Source organism: Pollicipes pollicipes, unplaced genomic scaffold (genome assembly GCF_011947565.3).
Source record: "Pollicipes pollicipes isolate AB1234 unplaced genomic scaffold, Ppol_2.1 Scaffold_3732;HRSCAF=4379_pilon_pilon_pilon, whole genome shotgun sequence".
NCBI classification, from domain to species: Eukaryota; Metazoa; Arthropoda; class Thecostraca; order Pollicipedomorpha; family Pollicipedidae; genus Pollicipes; species Pollicipes pollicipes.
The window spans coordinates 1-17703 of NW_023596363.1; the positions used below are offsets into that span (position 1 = coordinate 1).

At 57.0% G+C, this 17703-nt stretch overlaps 1 protein-coding gene across 1 annotated transcript; it reads left to right on the plus strand.

Annotated features, from left to right (window-relative positions):
- Positions 1–2627: 2627 nt before the first annotated feature.
- Positions 2628–14519, plus strand: LOC119092975 (notchless protein homolog 1-like; the record flags this gene model as incomplete). Its single annotated transcript, XM_037215869.1, has 9 exons — positions 2628–2736; positions 3959–4046; positions 4503–4678; positions 5031–5229; positions 5568–5703; positions 6377–6494; positions 13023–13150; positions 13657–13783; positions 14507–14519. Coding segments are annotated over 9 exons (1094 nt in total), but the record flags the coding sequence as incomplete, so codon positions are not given.
- Between the last annotated feature and the right edge of the window lie 3184 nt (positions 14520–17703).

Genomic DNA, 17703 nt, shown 5'->3' on the forward strand with positions numbered 1-17703 from the left:
GTTTTACGGGGGCATTGAGATGAGGTATTATGAACATGGGTATAGTGTAAGTTGGACTGTCTTAGTTCGTCCCAGTAGGTTTAGTTGGTAGAGTATCAGACTCACAATGGTAAGGACCTGGCTAGATTTCCAGCAATTCATATGACCTAAGGCCAAACACTGAAAACACTCAGTTTTTTTAATGACTAACACCTGATGATAGCCAGAATTGACTGGAAAAATTGTGCTCATAATGACACCAGTTGAAGGATAATGGTCCAAATCATTATTTCATCCTAGGCTGGTACTTATGCAGCCTTAGTTTGTTAGTTGCTCCTAAATGTGTGTTGCTTGCATCAATTAATTCATGCTTGACAGCTTTGTGGTGTGAGCAATGATCTGAGCTTCACACAGTCTAATAATTTGTGCCCAATATTTTTATATAAAACTCATACAGGTATTTCCACAATCTTACCTTAAAACTTTAATAATTGTGATAGTGAATGTCTGAGTGATCCAGAGACATGATATTCCTGACCCACTGGCACACACTCTAGTTGACATGTAAGCTGTCTGAGAAAATGGTCTTTCAAAGAATTTATTAAAATGGACCAGAATGTAACCTAGCCCAGCCTAGCCTAACCTAACCTAACCTAACCTAACCTAACCCTAACCTAACCTAACCTAACCTAACCTAACCTACAACCTGAACCAACCTGCCTTACCTAACCTGACTGAACCTAGCCTTACCTGACCTGACCTAACCTAGCCCATCTAAACCTAACCTGACCTAACTCAACCACCATCACCCTGGCAACCTCCCCCTCCCCTCAATCCTCCGCAACCCATGTCCCATCAGTGTCTGTGATCAGTGTGGTAAACTATCCACTGACATGTGCTGCTGTTATTGTAATTATCAGATTTTGAAGGCAAGATGATAATATGTCCATAAAGTATTCATGTTTGTTATTATTTAAGGTGGTTAATATCTTAAAAAGCCAGTGAAAAGTTTAGTATTGCAGTGTAAAGTACCGGTGTTGGCCATGAGCCATCCACCACACATCCCAGCATTAAGCTTGAATTGCTCCACTGGAAGTGCCCCTCCCATAGCAATGCAAATATCCAAAGTGAATGGATAACTTTATTTGGCATCACAATTATTGACAAAGTAACCTCTTGCTGGATTTGAGCAAACAACCTAGTTTGCATCAATGGCTTGAAAATTGGCTTCTTGCTGGATTGTCTATCTTGTCTTGGTTGTCTTGATTGTCTTGGTGGATGGATTGACTATTGGTGAACTGTGATGTCTTTCAGAGGTTTCAAAAATCTGAACTTCTAATCTACGATGGCACAAACAAATACACATGACAAATCCTTGTAACCAAATGGTGATGTGGCTGATGCCAGCAGTAGTGGTCATTTTAGATGTTAGGCCTCACCAAAAGTGTGTGGATGAGCTGAAATTTCACTGTTGGGGAGTTCAGGGCTCATGCAACAAGTGTTGCTTGGCATGAGCACTTCTCAGAAAATGTTCTAATCAAAAGCCAGGCAATTTTGGTTTCTGATTATGATTTAATTAGTGTCCGTTTTGGCAGACCTTCAAAGACCCTGCTAAGCACATGTGTAAAGACCCCAGATGTGGGGGTATAGGCCAGAATGGTCTTATGTTTCAATCTTAGAATGGTCTTATGGTCTTAAATGGCTTCAGATGGTCTTGGATGGCTGAAAATATCTTCCTTTTTTAAGTATTTCAAAAATGCCTGAACTGCTTGTGCAATGGATTGTATTAGGCATCAGGTAGATTATGTGCCATCCCATATCCCTAAAGCATGCCATTTTGTATCACATTTGTATTGGTCCTTGTAACTTGTTGAAGTGAAGAGGACTGGAGAAAGGTTGCATGGGCAGTTTAAAAATCTTAATGAGAAGAAGTGGGAAAAGGTGGTTAGCATGGTACTCCCCACCAGGCAGATACTGACTGGCATTATTTTTTCTCATTACAGATCGATATTGCTGCACATCTTGCTCATACAAGTTATCTCATTGAAGTCGGACACAATGGGAGGAGCCAATGGAAGCTGAGGAAACTCGCCATATTCTGGCACAGTTCCGCTCAGAAACAGGGGACATTGCTGGTGCTCCTTTCAACCTGCCAGTCACAATCACAAAGGATAAGCTGCAGTTAGTCTGCAATGCACTTCTTGAAAGGTTGTGTACCTTTAAATTAGCTATTTTGTCATGACTGCATGTAAATCTGTACAGTCTCATTTTGTATCACCTTGATATGTGCTGGGCACCAGTACAGTTGTGTTTGTTTGGATGGGGGTCAGATAAACATGCTTGTAGGCAATCTAAAGATAAATTAAAAATGCCCTGTTCAGAGTTCTGCGTGCACAGAGGTAACAGCAGGCGGGCATTTCTGTCATAAGTCATGTTATCACATGTGTTGCCGCCCTTCCAGGGCAGGTTTTCGGCGTGACATTATCTCTTGGTATGTGTCTTCAATGTCATCAAGTCATCATCCATTTTGACACCTGCGTCAGGCCCTTCCTCGTGATGTGGTGACGTCACATCACACGTGGCATCGGCAGGAAGAGGAGCCGGTGCCATACGCCTTCTACGTCGGTGACGTCGAGGGTCGCCTCCAGCCTGCAGGCAGACGCTGGAGCAGCTGACTGTCGACTCTGAGAAGGTGTTGGACATCATCTACCAGCCGCAGGCCGTGTTCCGGGTCCGGGCGGTGACACGGTGCACCAGGTCAGTCACTGGCGTGTCCATGGTAGTCACGCTGACATATCTCACGGCGTGAAGCATACGTGGCTGGATGGCTGTTAGACGCAGACGCGAACAATTTAATGAAGCATTTTGAAGCAAAAAAAATTGAAGCAATTGTATGTCATGAGGGAGTCAACAAATTTCCAAACAATTTAAAGACATGTAGCACCAGCTTGTCGGTGAACATGATGTCGATTATTTTTTAACTGCGGCCAATGCATCTTGATACATCGTTAAATCACCACTTCAACACAAAATGGTGTGAGAAGTACATTATTATGTATGTATTTTACTTAAGTCGTCAAACCTGTCATTCCTTGTCAAGCTCCAATGCACACCCGGTACTGGGCTTGCATGTTCTGCTAGCATCTGATGTCACATCAGCAAGAGTGAACTCGAGCTGTTCGATAGCCTGCTTCACTGAGACCCAGACGACATGTCTGCCTCTGGGGACTCGTTACGCGTGCCGGCTTCAGTGGCGTACGACCGTGTATAACTGCGTCTCTGGGAGCTGGTGTATCGGCCCTGTGTCCGCCGTGTGCCGCTGAGTCGGTGTGCCGGTTCTGAGCGTCTGTGTCTGGTCACGATGCCTGCCCGAGCCGGTGCGCCGGCTCTGAGCGGCCTCTGGTTCGTATGCGGCAGCTCGATCTCCGGCCACGCCGAGCCGGTCTGGTCACGATGAACCACCCGCTCTCCTCCCCCATCCCCCTCACCCGAAGCCGGTGCGCCGGCTCTGAGCGATCTTTGGTCCGTGTGCGGCAGCTCAATCCCCAGCTACGCCGAGCCGGGTCTGGTCACGATGAGCCACCCGCTCCCTCCCCCTCCCCGAGCCGGTGCGCCGGCTCCTGAGCGATCTTTGGTCCGTGTGCGGCAGCTCGATCCCCGGCTACGCCGAGCCGGTCTGGTCACGATGAACCACCCGCTCCCTCCCCCCTCCCCGAGCCGGTGCGCCGGCTCTGAGCGATCTTTGGTCCGTGTGCGGCAGCTCGATCCCGGCCACGCCGAGCCGGTCTGGTCACGATGAACCACCCTCTCCCTCCCCCTCCCCGAGCCGGTACGCCGGCTCTGAGCGGTCTCTGGTCCGTGTCCGGCAGCTCGATCCCTGGCCACGCCGAGTCGGTCTGGTCACGAGGAACCACCCTCTCCCTCCCCCTCCCCGAGCCGGTACGCCGGCTCTGAGCGGTCTCTGGTCCGTGTCCGGCAGCTCGATCCCCGGCCACGCCGAACCGGTCATCTCGGCCAGCTTTTCGCCCGACGGCCGCTCCCTGGCCAGCGGCTCCGGGGACAAGACGGTCCGGTTCTGGACGTCAGCACAGAAACGCCCCAGCACACATGCAACCGGTCAGTCGTCCCTCGGTGTGACGCCACCCAGTCCGTGAGTGACGTCATCCCGGTCAGTGAGTGGCGGCCCGAGCCGGGTCGCGACCGAGCGGTTGTTGCTAGGAGTGGTCTGGCTGTCTGATGGCAGCGAGCAGTGGCAGCCTGCACGGAACGAAACGCGGGCTGACGTGCGACCTGTTCAGCAAAGTGGGGCTGTATACCAGTCGTTCCCATGAGCGTTTGTTTAGCGTGGCACGTTTCGGGATATACCGTGCTTGTTTATTTCACACCGTGAGACCAATCCACGTCGTCCGGACGTCAACAACGGTCACTATTGCATGGTTGGGGTTTGTCCGGCCTCAGCAGTGCCCCTGCCGGGCCACCGTGACTGGGCGCCGCCTGACCGACCGTCGTGTGGCCGGCCGCAGGTCACCGTCACTGGGTGCTCTGCATCGCCTGGTCGCCCCGACTGCCGCCTGCTCGCTTCCGGCTGCAAGTCGGGCGAGGTCCGCCTCTGGGAACCGGTCTCCGGCAAGCAGGAGGGCAAACCGCTAACCGGACACAAACAGTGGATCACACACATCTGCTGGCAGCCCTTGCACAGGTGCTGTTGTCTGTCTTCACCTGACGTCCCTTGCCTGTGTGTCGATTGAACTGAAACCGTAGAAAGTCCGTCTTTTACAGTATCCTCTGTGAACGCCTATTGTGTCGCTGGGCCGCGATTGTCAACTGTCGCATCGTATCGGGCTGCAGACGGCAATGTGTCAGACCGTGTTTCAGCTCCGAGCCCGGTCACACGCCTGATGTATCGGGCCATGCTTCAGCACCGGACCCGGTTACACGGCTGACGTATCGGGCCGTGCTTCAGCACCGAGCCCGGTCACGCGGCTGACGTATCGGGTCGTGCTTCAGCACCGAACCCGGTCACACGTCTGACGTATCTGGCCGTGTTTCAGCTCCGAGTCGGGTCAGTCTCGACTGCTGGCGTCCAGCTCGAAGGACGGTGACGTCCGCGTGTGGGACGCCCAGCTGCAGCGGTGCCTGCGCGTACTGACGGGGCACCGGCAGTCGGTGACGTGCCTGCGCTGGGGCGGCGCCGACCTCCTCTACAGCGGCTCCCAAGACCGCAGTGTACGAGTGTGGGCCGCCACCGACGTGAGTCTCCGTGGCTGAGCGGCGCTGGTTCTGTGTAGCAGTGAAAGCGCACTAATAACTGAGATGAAGCGGAGGCTTTTGTAGGAACATGCGATCAAAAAACACATGTCATAGTGTACAAACACATGTTTTGGTGCACTGGTTCGTTTAAGACTTCCCACAACGTGTAACTTTGCTTGCAGCGTCAAAAGGCTTCACTCAAGATGCGCAAGATGACTGCTGTAGGAGTGCCCATCAGAATCCAAACAGTCATATTTGTTTCAAGGATTGCATCTGATTGAAATACCCATCACATCGTATAGCGGCTCGTGATGGCTAGTATGTGCTCCATGCTGCAGGGAGCCATGTGCCGGGCACTGCAAGGCCACGGTCACTGGGTCAACACGCTGGCGCTGAGCACAGACTACGTCATGCGGACGGGAGCGTATGACCCGGCCAGCGGCGACGTCGGACATCTAGCGGACAAACGCACAGGTACTACTTACGCGTGCTTCCGCATCAGCTGACTGCTTGCCGTCGCCGTATCGACGTTCATCGCTTATGCAAACGTCTTTCTGCTATGGGAGAGGACCAGCGAGTATACGCTCGTTGAATGAATGCATGTTTTACAGACGATGAGAAGTTGGCAGCCGCCAAGAAGCGGTACGCGACGTTACTGGCATCTAGCGGTGGCGAGGAGAGACTGGTATCGGGCAGTGACGACTTCACCATGTTCCTCTGGAATCCAGTGAAGGGCACTAAGCCTCTGGGTGAGTGGATCCATCATCAATCATAACCAGGAGATGAGTTATGGTGCACATGGCCGTATCAGGATAGTCGAAGCGTGCGGTCGTGCGGAACACAACGCACGCGTGGACGCTACACGTTAGTGAGGCAGCGTCACACAGTTCGTATGTAATGAAACAGCAGACATGTTCGCGACTGGTACGGTTTCTTTCGCACCTTGAAGAGTAAGAAATTAAGTCAGTGCAGTCAGGGACAATCTGACATTCCTTACACATGTCCTGTGCATCACGCAGCGCGCGTGGTAAATGTGTTTGAGTCCGGGTACGCACGGTGGCGCCGAGTGTCCCACGGCTTGTGGCGTCGTCCTGCCCGCCGCGGCCCGTCCCGCGCCGCGTGGTGAGGTCACGCCGTCTGTCGGCAGCGCGGATGACCGGCCACCAACAGCTGATCAACGACGTCCGCTTCTCGCCGGATGCCCGGCTCATCGCTTCCGCCTCGTTCGACAAATCGATACGCCTCTGGGAGGGCAAGACGGGAAAGTGAGTGCTTGACGGCATACTGTGGCCGGGCTGTCTGGCAATGGTGCGACCAACAGGGCGTCTTCTGACCCAGGTTTGCTGCCTTGTTGAAGCTTTGCCTGCCCGGTGTGTCTTGTGCCGCTCTGGCATAAGATACAGTTTGTATGGAGCCCCAAGATGTGTGCTTGGAGCACCGGACCGGAGGAAGGCAGCCTCTTGTCAGGCAGCAGTAGCCTGCCGTCAAGATAAGGCCACCCACGTGCGTTGGAAGGGGTAGCAATCCTTCATCCCTCAGTGTCTAGAGGGGAGGGTTGCTCCCCACCCTAACCCCATCCCACCCATGACAAGGTTGGCGCCGAATCAACGGCGCCTGGCGTCTCTGTGGTAGGCGTGCGTAGTTGTCCGGCACAGTCGTTGAGGGCCGTCTAGTGAGCCAGGTGTCGGTATTACCTCCCATGCATGCATTGCTTAAGTGCGGGAGCTGAGCCGTTGTGAACTCCGCCGCTGGTGCGATGGATGTGTACGGACATCCGCCCTCTTTCCTGGGCCGAAAAAGTGGCATTCTTCACCATTGCGGCGCGGAGGTGGTTTGACGAGTGCCGGGTCACAAGTCTCCGGTCTGGAGTTGCCATCCGACGGGCCTGGATCGTGAGTACAGAGGCCAGGACCGTGTGGTGGTGACCGGCTGTACGCCAAGTGGCAGGACAGGGGGCAGAAGAGCCGGCGCCGCCACCGGCGGCCCGCCCCGGCTGCGCTGGACCTGACCCGGCCGGTCACAAGTCGCCAGTTGGCCTCGCTGACCCCGCCCGGCCGGTCACAAGTCGCTAGTTGGCCTCGCTGACCTGACCTGGCCGGTCACAAGTCGCCAGTCGGTTCCGCTAACCTGACCTGGCCGGTCACAAGCCGCCAGTCGGCCCCGCTGACCTGACCCGGCCGGTCACAAGTCGCCGGTCGGTCCCGCTGACCTGACCCGGCCGGTCATAAGTCGCCAGTCGGCCCCGCTGACCCCGCTCGGCGGTCACAAGTCGCCGGTCGGCCCCGCTGACCTGACCTGGCCGGTCACAAGTCGCCAGTCGCCCTCACTGACTTGGCCCGATCGGTCACAAGTCGCCGGTCGGCCCCGTTGCGCTGACCCGGCCGGTCACAAGTCGCCAGTCGACCCCGCTGACCTGACCTGACGGGACCCAGCCGGTTGGCCACAAACTCCGCCATGTGTCAACGCAAATGTCGCCTGTCTGGCGCCTTCCATTGCCTGCCGTCAGCTGTCGAATATCGATAGGTATGCACCACTGCCTACTATTGAACGCACGCCCATACAAGATCAAAGAGCCCCCCCCCCTCACACACACACATACACGCTGATAACACTGTTCTCAGTTGAGTAGGGATTGATTGATATTGATTGCAGACATCAATACGTCCCGATCACCAAGACATCCTCATTCATTCAGAGCCCTCCTGACGAAGTTTTGGCCGACGCCTCAAGGCAAGCTGCTGGTGCCCGGCTGGCCGCTGCCGCGAGACAAAATCTCCGCGAAATATCATGGCAGATGACAGGTTATCAGTTCCGCTGCTGTCTCTGACAGGGGCTCACGAGCTCTCGCGCGCCTGACGACCTGACTCGGCAGCTATGGACGGCTAATGGTCGGCGGGTGGCTCGGTGCTGGCGGCGGCGCATACCGCCGCGTCGGGGCGGCGGGCTCTGACAGCGCCCGGTGTTACTGTTGGCGCGGCGGCGGCGCGAGGTGCAGATCTGGGCCCCGCCGCCGCCTGCCGAGCCGCCGCCGTGATCACTCATTAATTGGCCGAGCACCTGAGAACACAAACATCGGCGGCGGGCGTCCGGCCTCGTATGAAGCAGCGGCTCCCGTCTGCTAGTTGTGCCATTCATCTAGGTCAGACTGTGGCACGGCTGGTGTTGGGAATAGCCGGTCGCCGTGGGTTACGGTCCGTATTGCATAGTGTCCGACTCCCCGCGGCGGTGGCATTGCCCGCGCTTGCCTGACTGGCGAAGGGATGTGACCCACCACAGCCGCCGGGCGTGTCTCTGGACCTGTCCTGTCTGACTGACGGAGGGACGTGACCCACCACAGACGCCGGGTGTGTCTCTGGACCTGTCCTGTCTGACTGAGGAGGGATGTAACCCACCACAGCCGCCGGCGTGTCTCTGGACCTGTCATGCCTGACTGACGGAGGGATGTGACCCACCACAGCCGCCGGGTGTGTCTCTGGACATGTCCTGTCTGACTGACGGATGGATGTAACCACCCACAGCCGCCGGGCGTGTCTCTGGACCTGTCCTGCCTGACTGACGGAGGGATGTGACCCACCACAGCCGCCGGGTGTGTCTCTGGACCTGTCCTGTCTGGACTGACGGAGGGATGTACACCCACCACAGCCGCCGGGTGTGCTCTGGACCTGTCTGACTGACGGAGAGATGTGACCCACCACAGCCGCCGGGTGTGTCTCTGGACCTGTCCTGTCTGACTGACGGAGGGATGTAACCCACCACAGCCGCCGGGTGTGTCTCTGGACCTGTCCTGTCTGACTGACGGAGGGATGTAACCCACCACAGCCGCCGGGTGTGGTCTCTGGACCTGTCCTGTCTGACTGACGGAGGGATGTAACCCACCACAGCCGCCGGGTGTGTCTCTGGACCTGTCCTGTCTGACTGACGGAGGAACGTGACCCACCACAGCCGCCGGGCGTGTCCTTTGGGCCTGTCTGACTGACGGAGGGACGTGACCCACCACAGGCCGCCGGGGCGTGTCTCTGGACCTGTCCTGTCTGACTGACGGAGGGATGTACCCACCACAGCCGCCGGGTGTGGTCTCTGGACCTGTCCTGCTGACTGACGGAGGGATGTGACCCACCACAGCCCGCCGGGTGTGTCTTTGGGCCTGTCTGACTGACGGACGGAGGGACGTGACCCACCACAGCCGTCGGGTGTGTCTCTGGACCTGTCCTGCCTGACTGACGGAGGGATGTGACCCACCACAGCCGCCGGGCGTGTCTCTGGACCTGTCCTGTCTGACTGACGGAGGGACGTGACCCACCACAGCCGCCGGGCGTGTCTCTGGACCTGTCTGTCTGACTGACGGAGGGACGTGACCCACCACAGCCGCCGGGTGTGTCTCTGGACCTGTCCTGTCTGACTGACGGAGGGATGTAACCCACCACAGCCGCCGGGCGTGTCTCTGGACCTGTCCTGTCTGACTGACGGAGGGACGTGACCCACCACAGCCGTCGGGTGTGTCTCTGGACCTGTCCTGTCTGACTGACGGAGGGATGTGACCCACCACAGCCGTCGGGTGTCTCTGGACCTGACCTGTCTGACTGACGGAGGGACGTGACCCACCACAGCCGCCGGATGTGGTCTCTGGACCTGTCCTGTCTGACTGACTGACGGAGGGACGTGACCCACCACAGCCGCCGGGCGTGTCTCTGGACCTGTCCTGCCTGACTGACGGAGGGACGTGACCCACCACAGCCGCCGGGCGTGTCTTTGGGCCTGTCTGACTGACGGAGGGACGTGACCCACCACAGCCGCCGGGCCGTGTCTTTGGGCCTGTCTGACTGACGGAGGGACGTGACCCACCACAGCCGCTGGGTGTATATCTCGCACCTGATACAGGTGTCATTCACTGACGACTGGGTTGACGTACCGCGATGTGTCGAAAGGAGAGAGGCGTTCTACAGCCAAACTGTGTGGTATGTATAGTGTGTTATCTGTGATTGGTGTGCGTGGGATACACTAAAACGTGAATGTAAAATATGCACGAACGGGTGGTAATTACGTGACTAGGCTCGCTTTCCATGCGGGTTGTTCGTTATGAGGGAATGTTCAAATTGTTGGGAGTGTGTCCCCCCCCCCCCCTCCACTTATATTTTGCTAATGAGTACGGGTGCAAGGGTCGTCATATGTGAATCGAGTTCGTAAGTTCTTACGTGGGCAAATCTGCGATTTTCCACCTATTCCTTGGGGGGTGTATTTTCGCCCTCAGAAGTCAATTGAGTGCAAGGCCGAATTGACGGAAAATGTCTTTGCGAGCCGAACATTTGAGCTCGACTATAGCAATGGCTTATGGCTTGAAATTCCAACGATTTGAAGCAGTCTCAGGATCGACGCTTCTTTTTGCAGACCTTGTCGAAATACGAACACATGATAACTACGAGAAACCACACATTTTTGAACCCGCATGTACTAAAGATATGCTCCTGGAATAGTCCCAGTCCTTTGACGGAGTTCTGACGTGCACTCTGGCCATCGGTGACCTCGGGTTACAAGGTCTACCGTCACATATAACCATTGGAGGGGAACGCGTATATCATCCCAGAAGTGAATAACCACAGCTTGTCAAATCAAAATGCAAATTAAAACAAACTGCACTTCGTGGAAGTGGTTGGCACCTAGCTGTAAAGGTGGCCCGGTCGCACCGGCGCCATGGCCGCCGGGCGTACGCCAGTACACTTCCAAGGACCTCTCCCTGACAAGGCACTGTGCAGCGGCCAGCCGATCGCTCCAGGGCCATTTGTGGCGGAGCACGCCGCTCGACAGCGAGGCGGAGACAAACGGCGCGACCGTCCTATGCCGCGGCGGTCCAACTGATGGAAAATGTGGCGCACTTGATGTGTTCGTAAGGCGGTGCTTGTTTGTTTGCTTCCGTTTCCCTCGCCGGTCGACGCGCCTGCTTAACAGATGGCTTCTAGTTCGTACACTGTCAGCTCGCAAGTGTCTTGCCCCACACCAATCCCGGGAGGTTATTACAGGCATGCCTTACGGACATGGGTTGCAGTACTTTTGAACTGGCAGAGATCTTGGTGTGTCCCGTCGCCTGAGATTACCCGAGGTCAAAAGAGCTCGCCATCAAAATGGCATCAGATAATAGACGTCGTGCCAGGAATATGTTTTGGACTTCGGTATCTAAAAACGTCGTTTCTTGCAATAGCCGTGTTCGCGTGTCTGTGTGCGGTCCACCAAAGATATGCCTATTATGAGGACTTTCGAAAGCTGTTGAAGCCGTAATTCCTCGGCTTCCGGCAAATTATCAGGTCTGGAATTAGCTTCAGAAACCACACTGATCCATTTTCTCAGGGGTGAATAGATCGATGTCGAAGAAAATTAGCATTACCGGTACATTGTTAACACTCGCCAGAGTGGCCGGTTGGATACCCTGCGCTCGGGTGGGTGAGTGGGTTAATTTGCTCCCCCCCCCCCGAGATCTCAGGCACTAAGAAAGCTAGACACTCTAAATTTACAGGGTGTGTTGCCCTGTACGTGAGCCCACTTAGGCGAAAATTTGAAGTTCTTAGGTCGGGACGTTCAGGCCAAATAAGTTGAAGCAATGTCAAAGTCCGGGTTGGTTTCCAAAGTACCCGCGGAACCTAAACACCCGTTCTAAGCAAAAGGTGACATTGTCATTTAAGGTTATATACCTTCTTTGACCTTTGGAGGTCATGGTGCCCAAAATCATACAGGACCGTTTGGGTTTTGCATTTGAATAAGTGACAAAGAGTACTCTAGGCAGTATGTTCAATAAAACAAAATTTTGACCGGGTCATTTTAGGTCAGTGCCCTATTCTGACCGTAAAGAAATCCATGGAAGAAGTATAATGCAGTCACAGTTATCAATAAATTCGAAGTGAGTACCAGAAACTACCTCGCACAGCAAGCCATAGAGTAATAAAACAGGTTGTTTTTTACCTTGGCCGGACCTTTCGTACCTGACTCTAGGTCAATCTAATTTGTTCATTTAACTGTTATGTTGCCCTAAGAAAGTATCTCAGAGATGTATGGCTTCGTCTAACACTCCGCTGTAGCATGAGATTTAACGATTCCCTAGAAATTGACTTCGCTGAATACATGGCCTGACCTTGACCGGCCGTAGGTCAGTGACCTTACAAGGTTCATCTAAATTTTTGACACCAAACGATCCGCTTTTCAATTTCCCACAGCTATGAAAAATTTGGCGCCGCTACGCCCTGCCGATCGACCACCATTCTGGATAAACCTTCAGGGGGGGAGGGGGGGGGGCAGTTTGATCCCCCACCCGAGCACGTGACAGCCAATCTCGAAATGATCAATGTAATGATGCCGGGTCAGCTCTATGAGCTATCCAAATACTTTGTAAAAAATATGTTATCTAGTTTTTAGCCAATTGTGCAATGTGTGGGGACGCAGTCGTAAAGATAAAGAAGTAAAACAGCGAGCCAGCTAGGTACACAGTGTAAACGGCTGTAGGCGGAGTGTGTTGCCTGTCGGCTCCAGCCCGGTGCCGTTGTCGGCCCCCACCCCAGCCCGGTGCCGTGGTGTGGCGCCGCTCCAGCCCGGTGCCGTGGTGTGGCCCCCACCCCAGCCCGGCACCGTGGTGTGGCCCCGCACCCCAGCCCAGTGCCGTGGGCCCCCCGCTCCAGCCCGGTGCCGTGGGTCCCAGCCCCAGTCCGATGCCGTGCTGTTGCCCCAGCCCGATGCCGTGATGTGGCCCCCGCCCCACGGCCGGCTCGCCCATCAGCGTCGTCTGACGCCTGTATGACACGCGCGCTCGGCAGGTTCGTGGCGGCGCTGCGCGGCCACGTGCAGGCCGTGTACATGGTGGCCTGGTCGGCCGACTCCCGCCTGCTGGTCAGCGGCAGCGCCGACTCCACGCTCAAGGTGGGCGGCGGCACCTTTGTGGTGTGTACGCCCGGGTCAGGAGCCGACTATTCCGCCGCCCGGCCTCACGCTCGGCCGCCCATAACGAGACGCCTCGTGATCGATGGATGTGCAAGGGTTGAAATAATGCTCTTCATTGCCGTTGTTTGCTACTGTTTGTGCTGGTTGCTTCTTACAAAAGCATGGCTGGTACTTTTTGTAAGCTTTTTTGTGTTTTCGTCCGGCTGCCTTTTCTAGCGTCGTTCGTTGTGTTGGACCTCCTGTTTCGTTGCTTCTTCGCCCTTTGTGAGAAGTCTGAGTGCACTGCCGCGCCGTGTGCGCCCACGCCTCCGTTCGTCCGTGCTGGCATGTCTTCACTATGCTCCCCCGCCTCCTCCCCTTCCTCCGGTTGCGTCCCCGCTCGCCAACGCGTCGGTGGCGCGCGCGCGCGGGCGGCCGGCGTTCGGCGCGGACGACCGGGCACCAGCGCCGCCGCCGGCCCAGCTGTGGCCGTCCGGCCGGCGGCTCACGCCTGGCCGCGTCTGTCCCCAGTGTGGTCGATGAGGAGCCGCAAGCTGCAGCTGGACCTGCCCGGCCACGCGGACGAGGTGTTCGCCGTCGACTGGTCCCCCGACGGCCAGCGCGTGGTCAGCGGCGGCAAGGACAAGCTGCTGCGGATGTGAGTCGCGCCGCGGCGGGCGGGCGGCGCGGCTGCTGTCGTCGGAGAGTGCCGTAGAGGGTCTCACTAGGGGGGCTGCTGTCGTGGGAGTGCCGGGAGGTGTCTGACCAAGACTGCTGTCATCGGAGAGGGCTGGGTGGAGGGAGGCTAACTGAGCTGCTGTCGGAGAGTGGCGAGGGGGGGGGGGGGGCTGGCCAAACTGCTGTCGGAGTGTCGGGGGCGGCGGCAGGCCAAGCTGCTGTCGGAGTGTCGGGGGGGAGGGGGGGTAGGCCAAGCTGTCGTCGGAGTGTCGACAGGGGGGTGGGGGGCGCAGGCAAGGCTGTCGTCGGAGAGTGACGAGGGGAGGGGGCTGGCCGAACTGCTGCCGTCGGAGTGTCGATGGAGGGGGGGGGGGGGGAAGGCCAAACTGCCGTCGGAGTGTCGAGGGGGGGGGGGAGGCGACCGAGCCTGGCGCTGTTGATCCGGGCCGCCGGATTTGCATTGTCGCCAGCCGGGAGTGGATTGGTTTCGGCCGACCTTCAAGGCCGGTCGGTGGTGATCGATTTTGGCGGCGTGGTGCGCCGACTCGGCGTGTGCCGCCTTTGTTACCGGACGCCGGCGGGCAGTGGAGGCGGGCGGACGCCGCGGCGCGCGCGCGCGCGCGCGGCTCCGCCGCCGGCGGCCCGCAGGCGGTGACCTCGCCGTCGACCCCGCGCCGGCTGACACGTGACCTGGGGCCCCCAGATGGCGGCGATAGCGGGCCGACGGTGGCGGTGGCGAGCTGCCGCCCGGCCGGGCCGCTATTTATACACGTCTGGCACGCCAGCGGCGCCGGGCCGCGCCACCACCGACCGGACCACGGTCAGGGCCGGCGGCCGGTGACACCCGGGAGCTGGGCCTGAGGTGGCCGGCCTCCGCCGTGCTGGCGGCGCTGCTCATGCAGCCGAGACGGACGATGTTCTGAGCTGTATTTGTTGCGCAATACACGTTTCACATCGCCAGATCGAGTCACGGATGTACCGGCTTGAGGGCTTGGCGCTCTCGCTGGAAGCGTGGCATACATCTAGCGAGTGAAGCTGGTAGGTGGTGGGGGGGGGGGGGGGGAGAGGGGGACAGAGGGAGGGGTTAGACGTGGCTCCGAGCCAGCGTTGCTCGGACGCTCTCGACAATCGGGCACCCCTGGCCGTGTCTGGCGGTGCGGCGCTGGCGGCACGGCCGGGATCTGCTTTAGCCGGACTGTACGGATAACGGAGCTGTTTTGTACTGCGTCTGCACTGCTGGCAAGACGTGGGTGGTGGCGTAGCAGACGTTACCAAGCGCATAGAATTGCTGGGTGGCAGAGGCCACTGCAGCTCAGTCAGCGGACGCGCTCTGTCATGTAATCATCGGGCTAACATCGTAGTCGTCGACCGAATTGTAAGCGACACCACTGTGCATATATTTGTTAGTACTCGTATTCTGTGTTAATTGCCATTGGGCATCTTTACAACAAACAGCAGATATGACTTTGCTTCCAGAGAGGCGCGACACCTGAGATAACTCTTCTGCTTCGAAAGCTGATAAGTTTCATCACCCGTGGCCGTAACATCGCGAGCATCGCGTGCAGCTATTGTTAGCTGGCTGCTGCCACGGTGCGGTGGGATTGCTGGGCTCGGGGAATCAAAACAGATGCACGTCTTACAGGAAATGAAACGAATACATTCGCCTCTTGGGTTCTGCAGCACACTGAGTGGCGTGTCCGATCGTGCACACAATGTAGCCATTATTCCGTCGCAGCTCACTCAAAATAGTAAAAGCCTCCTCAGATTAGATGCTTTTGTATGTCCGTTAGCTGCACACCGTTCCGCCTGGTTAATAGATCTGTGTCCCTTACAGTCATCTGTAGTCCATTATCCGCCATACGCGAAGGTATCAACGTCACACAGTCACTTAACAAATTACGAGCACATATTAAAGCTGGCTGCTTCGCAGGGTCGGGACTGTCAAATTGTAGCCGCCGAAACCCCAACTCTCGTTCAAAAATATTCCGTTGGTGGAGAGATATCTCATATGGGACGATACTGCGACGGCGGCGATCTTTGATCTGGGGTTGGGGGCGTGGGTGGGGCGGCTGAGCTGGCGGCCGGGAGCGCGTGCGTCGGGCGACTGGCCGACCGACCGGAGACAGTGGGGCTCTGATTCGTCAGCGGCGATCGATGGCGGCCACCGGCTGGTGACGGACCCACCACCGGCACGCGCCCGTACCTGCCGTGGCAAGGGAGGGACCCATCACCGGCACGTGCCCGTGCCTGCCGTGGCAATGGAAGGACCCACTGCTTTTACGCACCCGTACCTGCTGTGACTCGGTAGGGACCCATCACCGGTACGCGTTCGTACCTGACGCGGCTGGGAGGGACTCATTGCCGCCACATGAATGCACCTGCCGGGGCGAGGGAGCTGGTGACGATGCCAGCGGCCGTGTCCACCGAGGTGAGAGAAAGACCCACTACCGGGCACGCGGCTGCGCCTGCCGAGGTAAGGGAAGGACCCTCTGCCGGGCACGCGGCCGCGCTCGCCGAGGCTTGGGAGCTGGTGACGGTGCCAGCGGTGGCAGGACGACGCCCCACCGTTCCCGTGCCCGCACCAACCTGGAATGCCCGCTCGCGAACACCCCCAGCCGGCCGGCTGGCCGTCGACGGAAGGGGGAAGGGAAGGATCGGAAACGGACGGGCTGGGGAAGCGCCAACGTCCTCGCGAGCTTAGCGGCGCGTCGGGGGATGTTCGCAGCTAGCCATGCGGCTTGTGTCACGCAAGGCTCGTACGGCTTTCAGCTTAAGTCGAAGGGTTGGATGTGCCCTGGTACCAGAGCTGTTTGCGCGATGAAGGAAGGTGCGAGAGATGCCGGCAGTGTCCGAAGGATGTCTAACTGTACGTTTATTCACCGAATGAGTGGTAGGAGTCGTGGCTGGTTCAAACCAGCGCCGTTTCCAGATCAGGAAACGGCGAGGTCTGTGGCCGCGTAAGCCCAGGGTTCGCAGGGGAAAGCGCCCGCATACAAAGTCGCGTGGTCCGCGTATTTAAAGCGTTTGGCGAAAACAAATGTCATTGCAAATATCGCGTCTTATAATTAGCATGGCGGAGGGTCATTTGTGACCTGTTCAAGCTATTGCCAGCCACTGCGTCATAGCGAAAGCATTGCCCATTTTCTCCCCCGGCGATGAAGCTATCAGGGACGCTCTTATGTGATGGCCTCTGACGGAAACGGGGCGGACTGAGTCCGCGCGAGTGCCAACGCTGCTCGGAGGATCAATGGCTTAACTATCACCTTTCGAAAGGGGGCTCCGCTCCACCGGCTCGTTCTTATCCGCCACTAATGGTTTGCGTCGCTGACTCATTGGGGCATTGACTCGTCGCTGACTCAGACGGGTCTGGGGCATTGTCACGCCACCGCTGAGTCAGTGGCAGAGCCCCGAGCCCCGTTCGGCTCTGTTTTAAGCTCAGCAATTTGAAATCATTGGCTGTTCTGGGATGGTGGAGATGTTTAATATATGTTAACTGCAAGAAAACACGAGTGACCTGTTAATTGTTAGCGGGCTACGTGGGATGTAATTTAATCAGATCATTGTTTACTGCGGAGATCTGTGCGGTCTGGGAAAGCTATCCAAACATAACCACAACGTTTACATCAACAAGCAACCATCTTGACATTCGAAGATGCGTTGAGTTGAATCTCGCGAGCAGTTCTCTGTAGCCGTTTTCCTGGAAGAATATTTTGCTCCATGAACCGAAGTCTAGAGCTGTGCGAATGCTACATACTACGTTGCGTCCCCGTCGCGTAAGCCGTGCCGTGCGCGAATTTCTACGCCATGCATTTTCCCATCAGCGCCTTCCATTGGCAATATCTGTCCCCGACCCTATAGCACCACACTACAGTACACAGCCCGCATAACCGCATCAGCTAC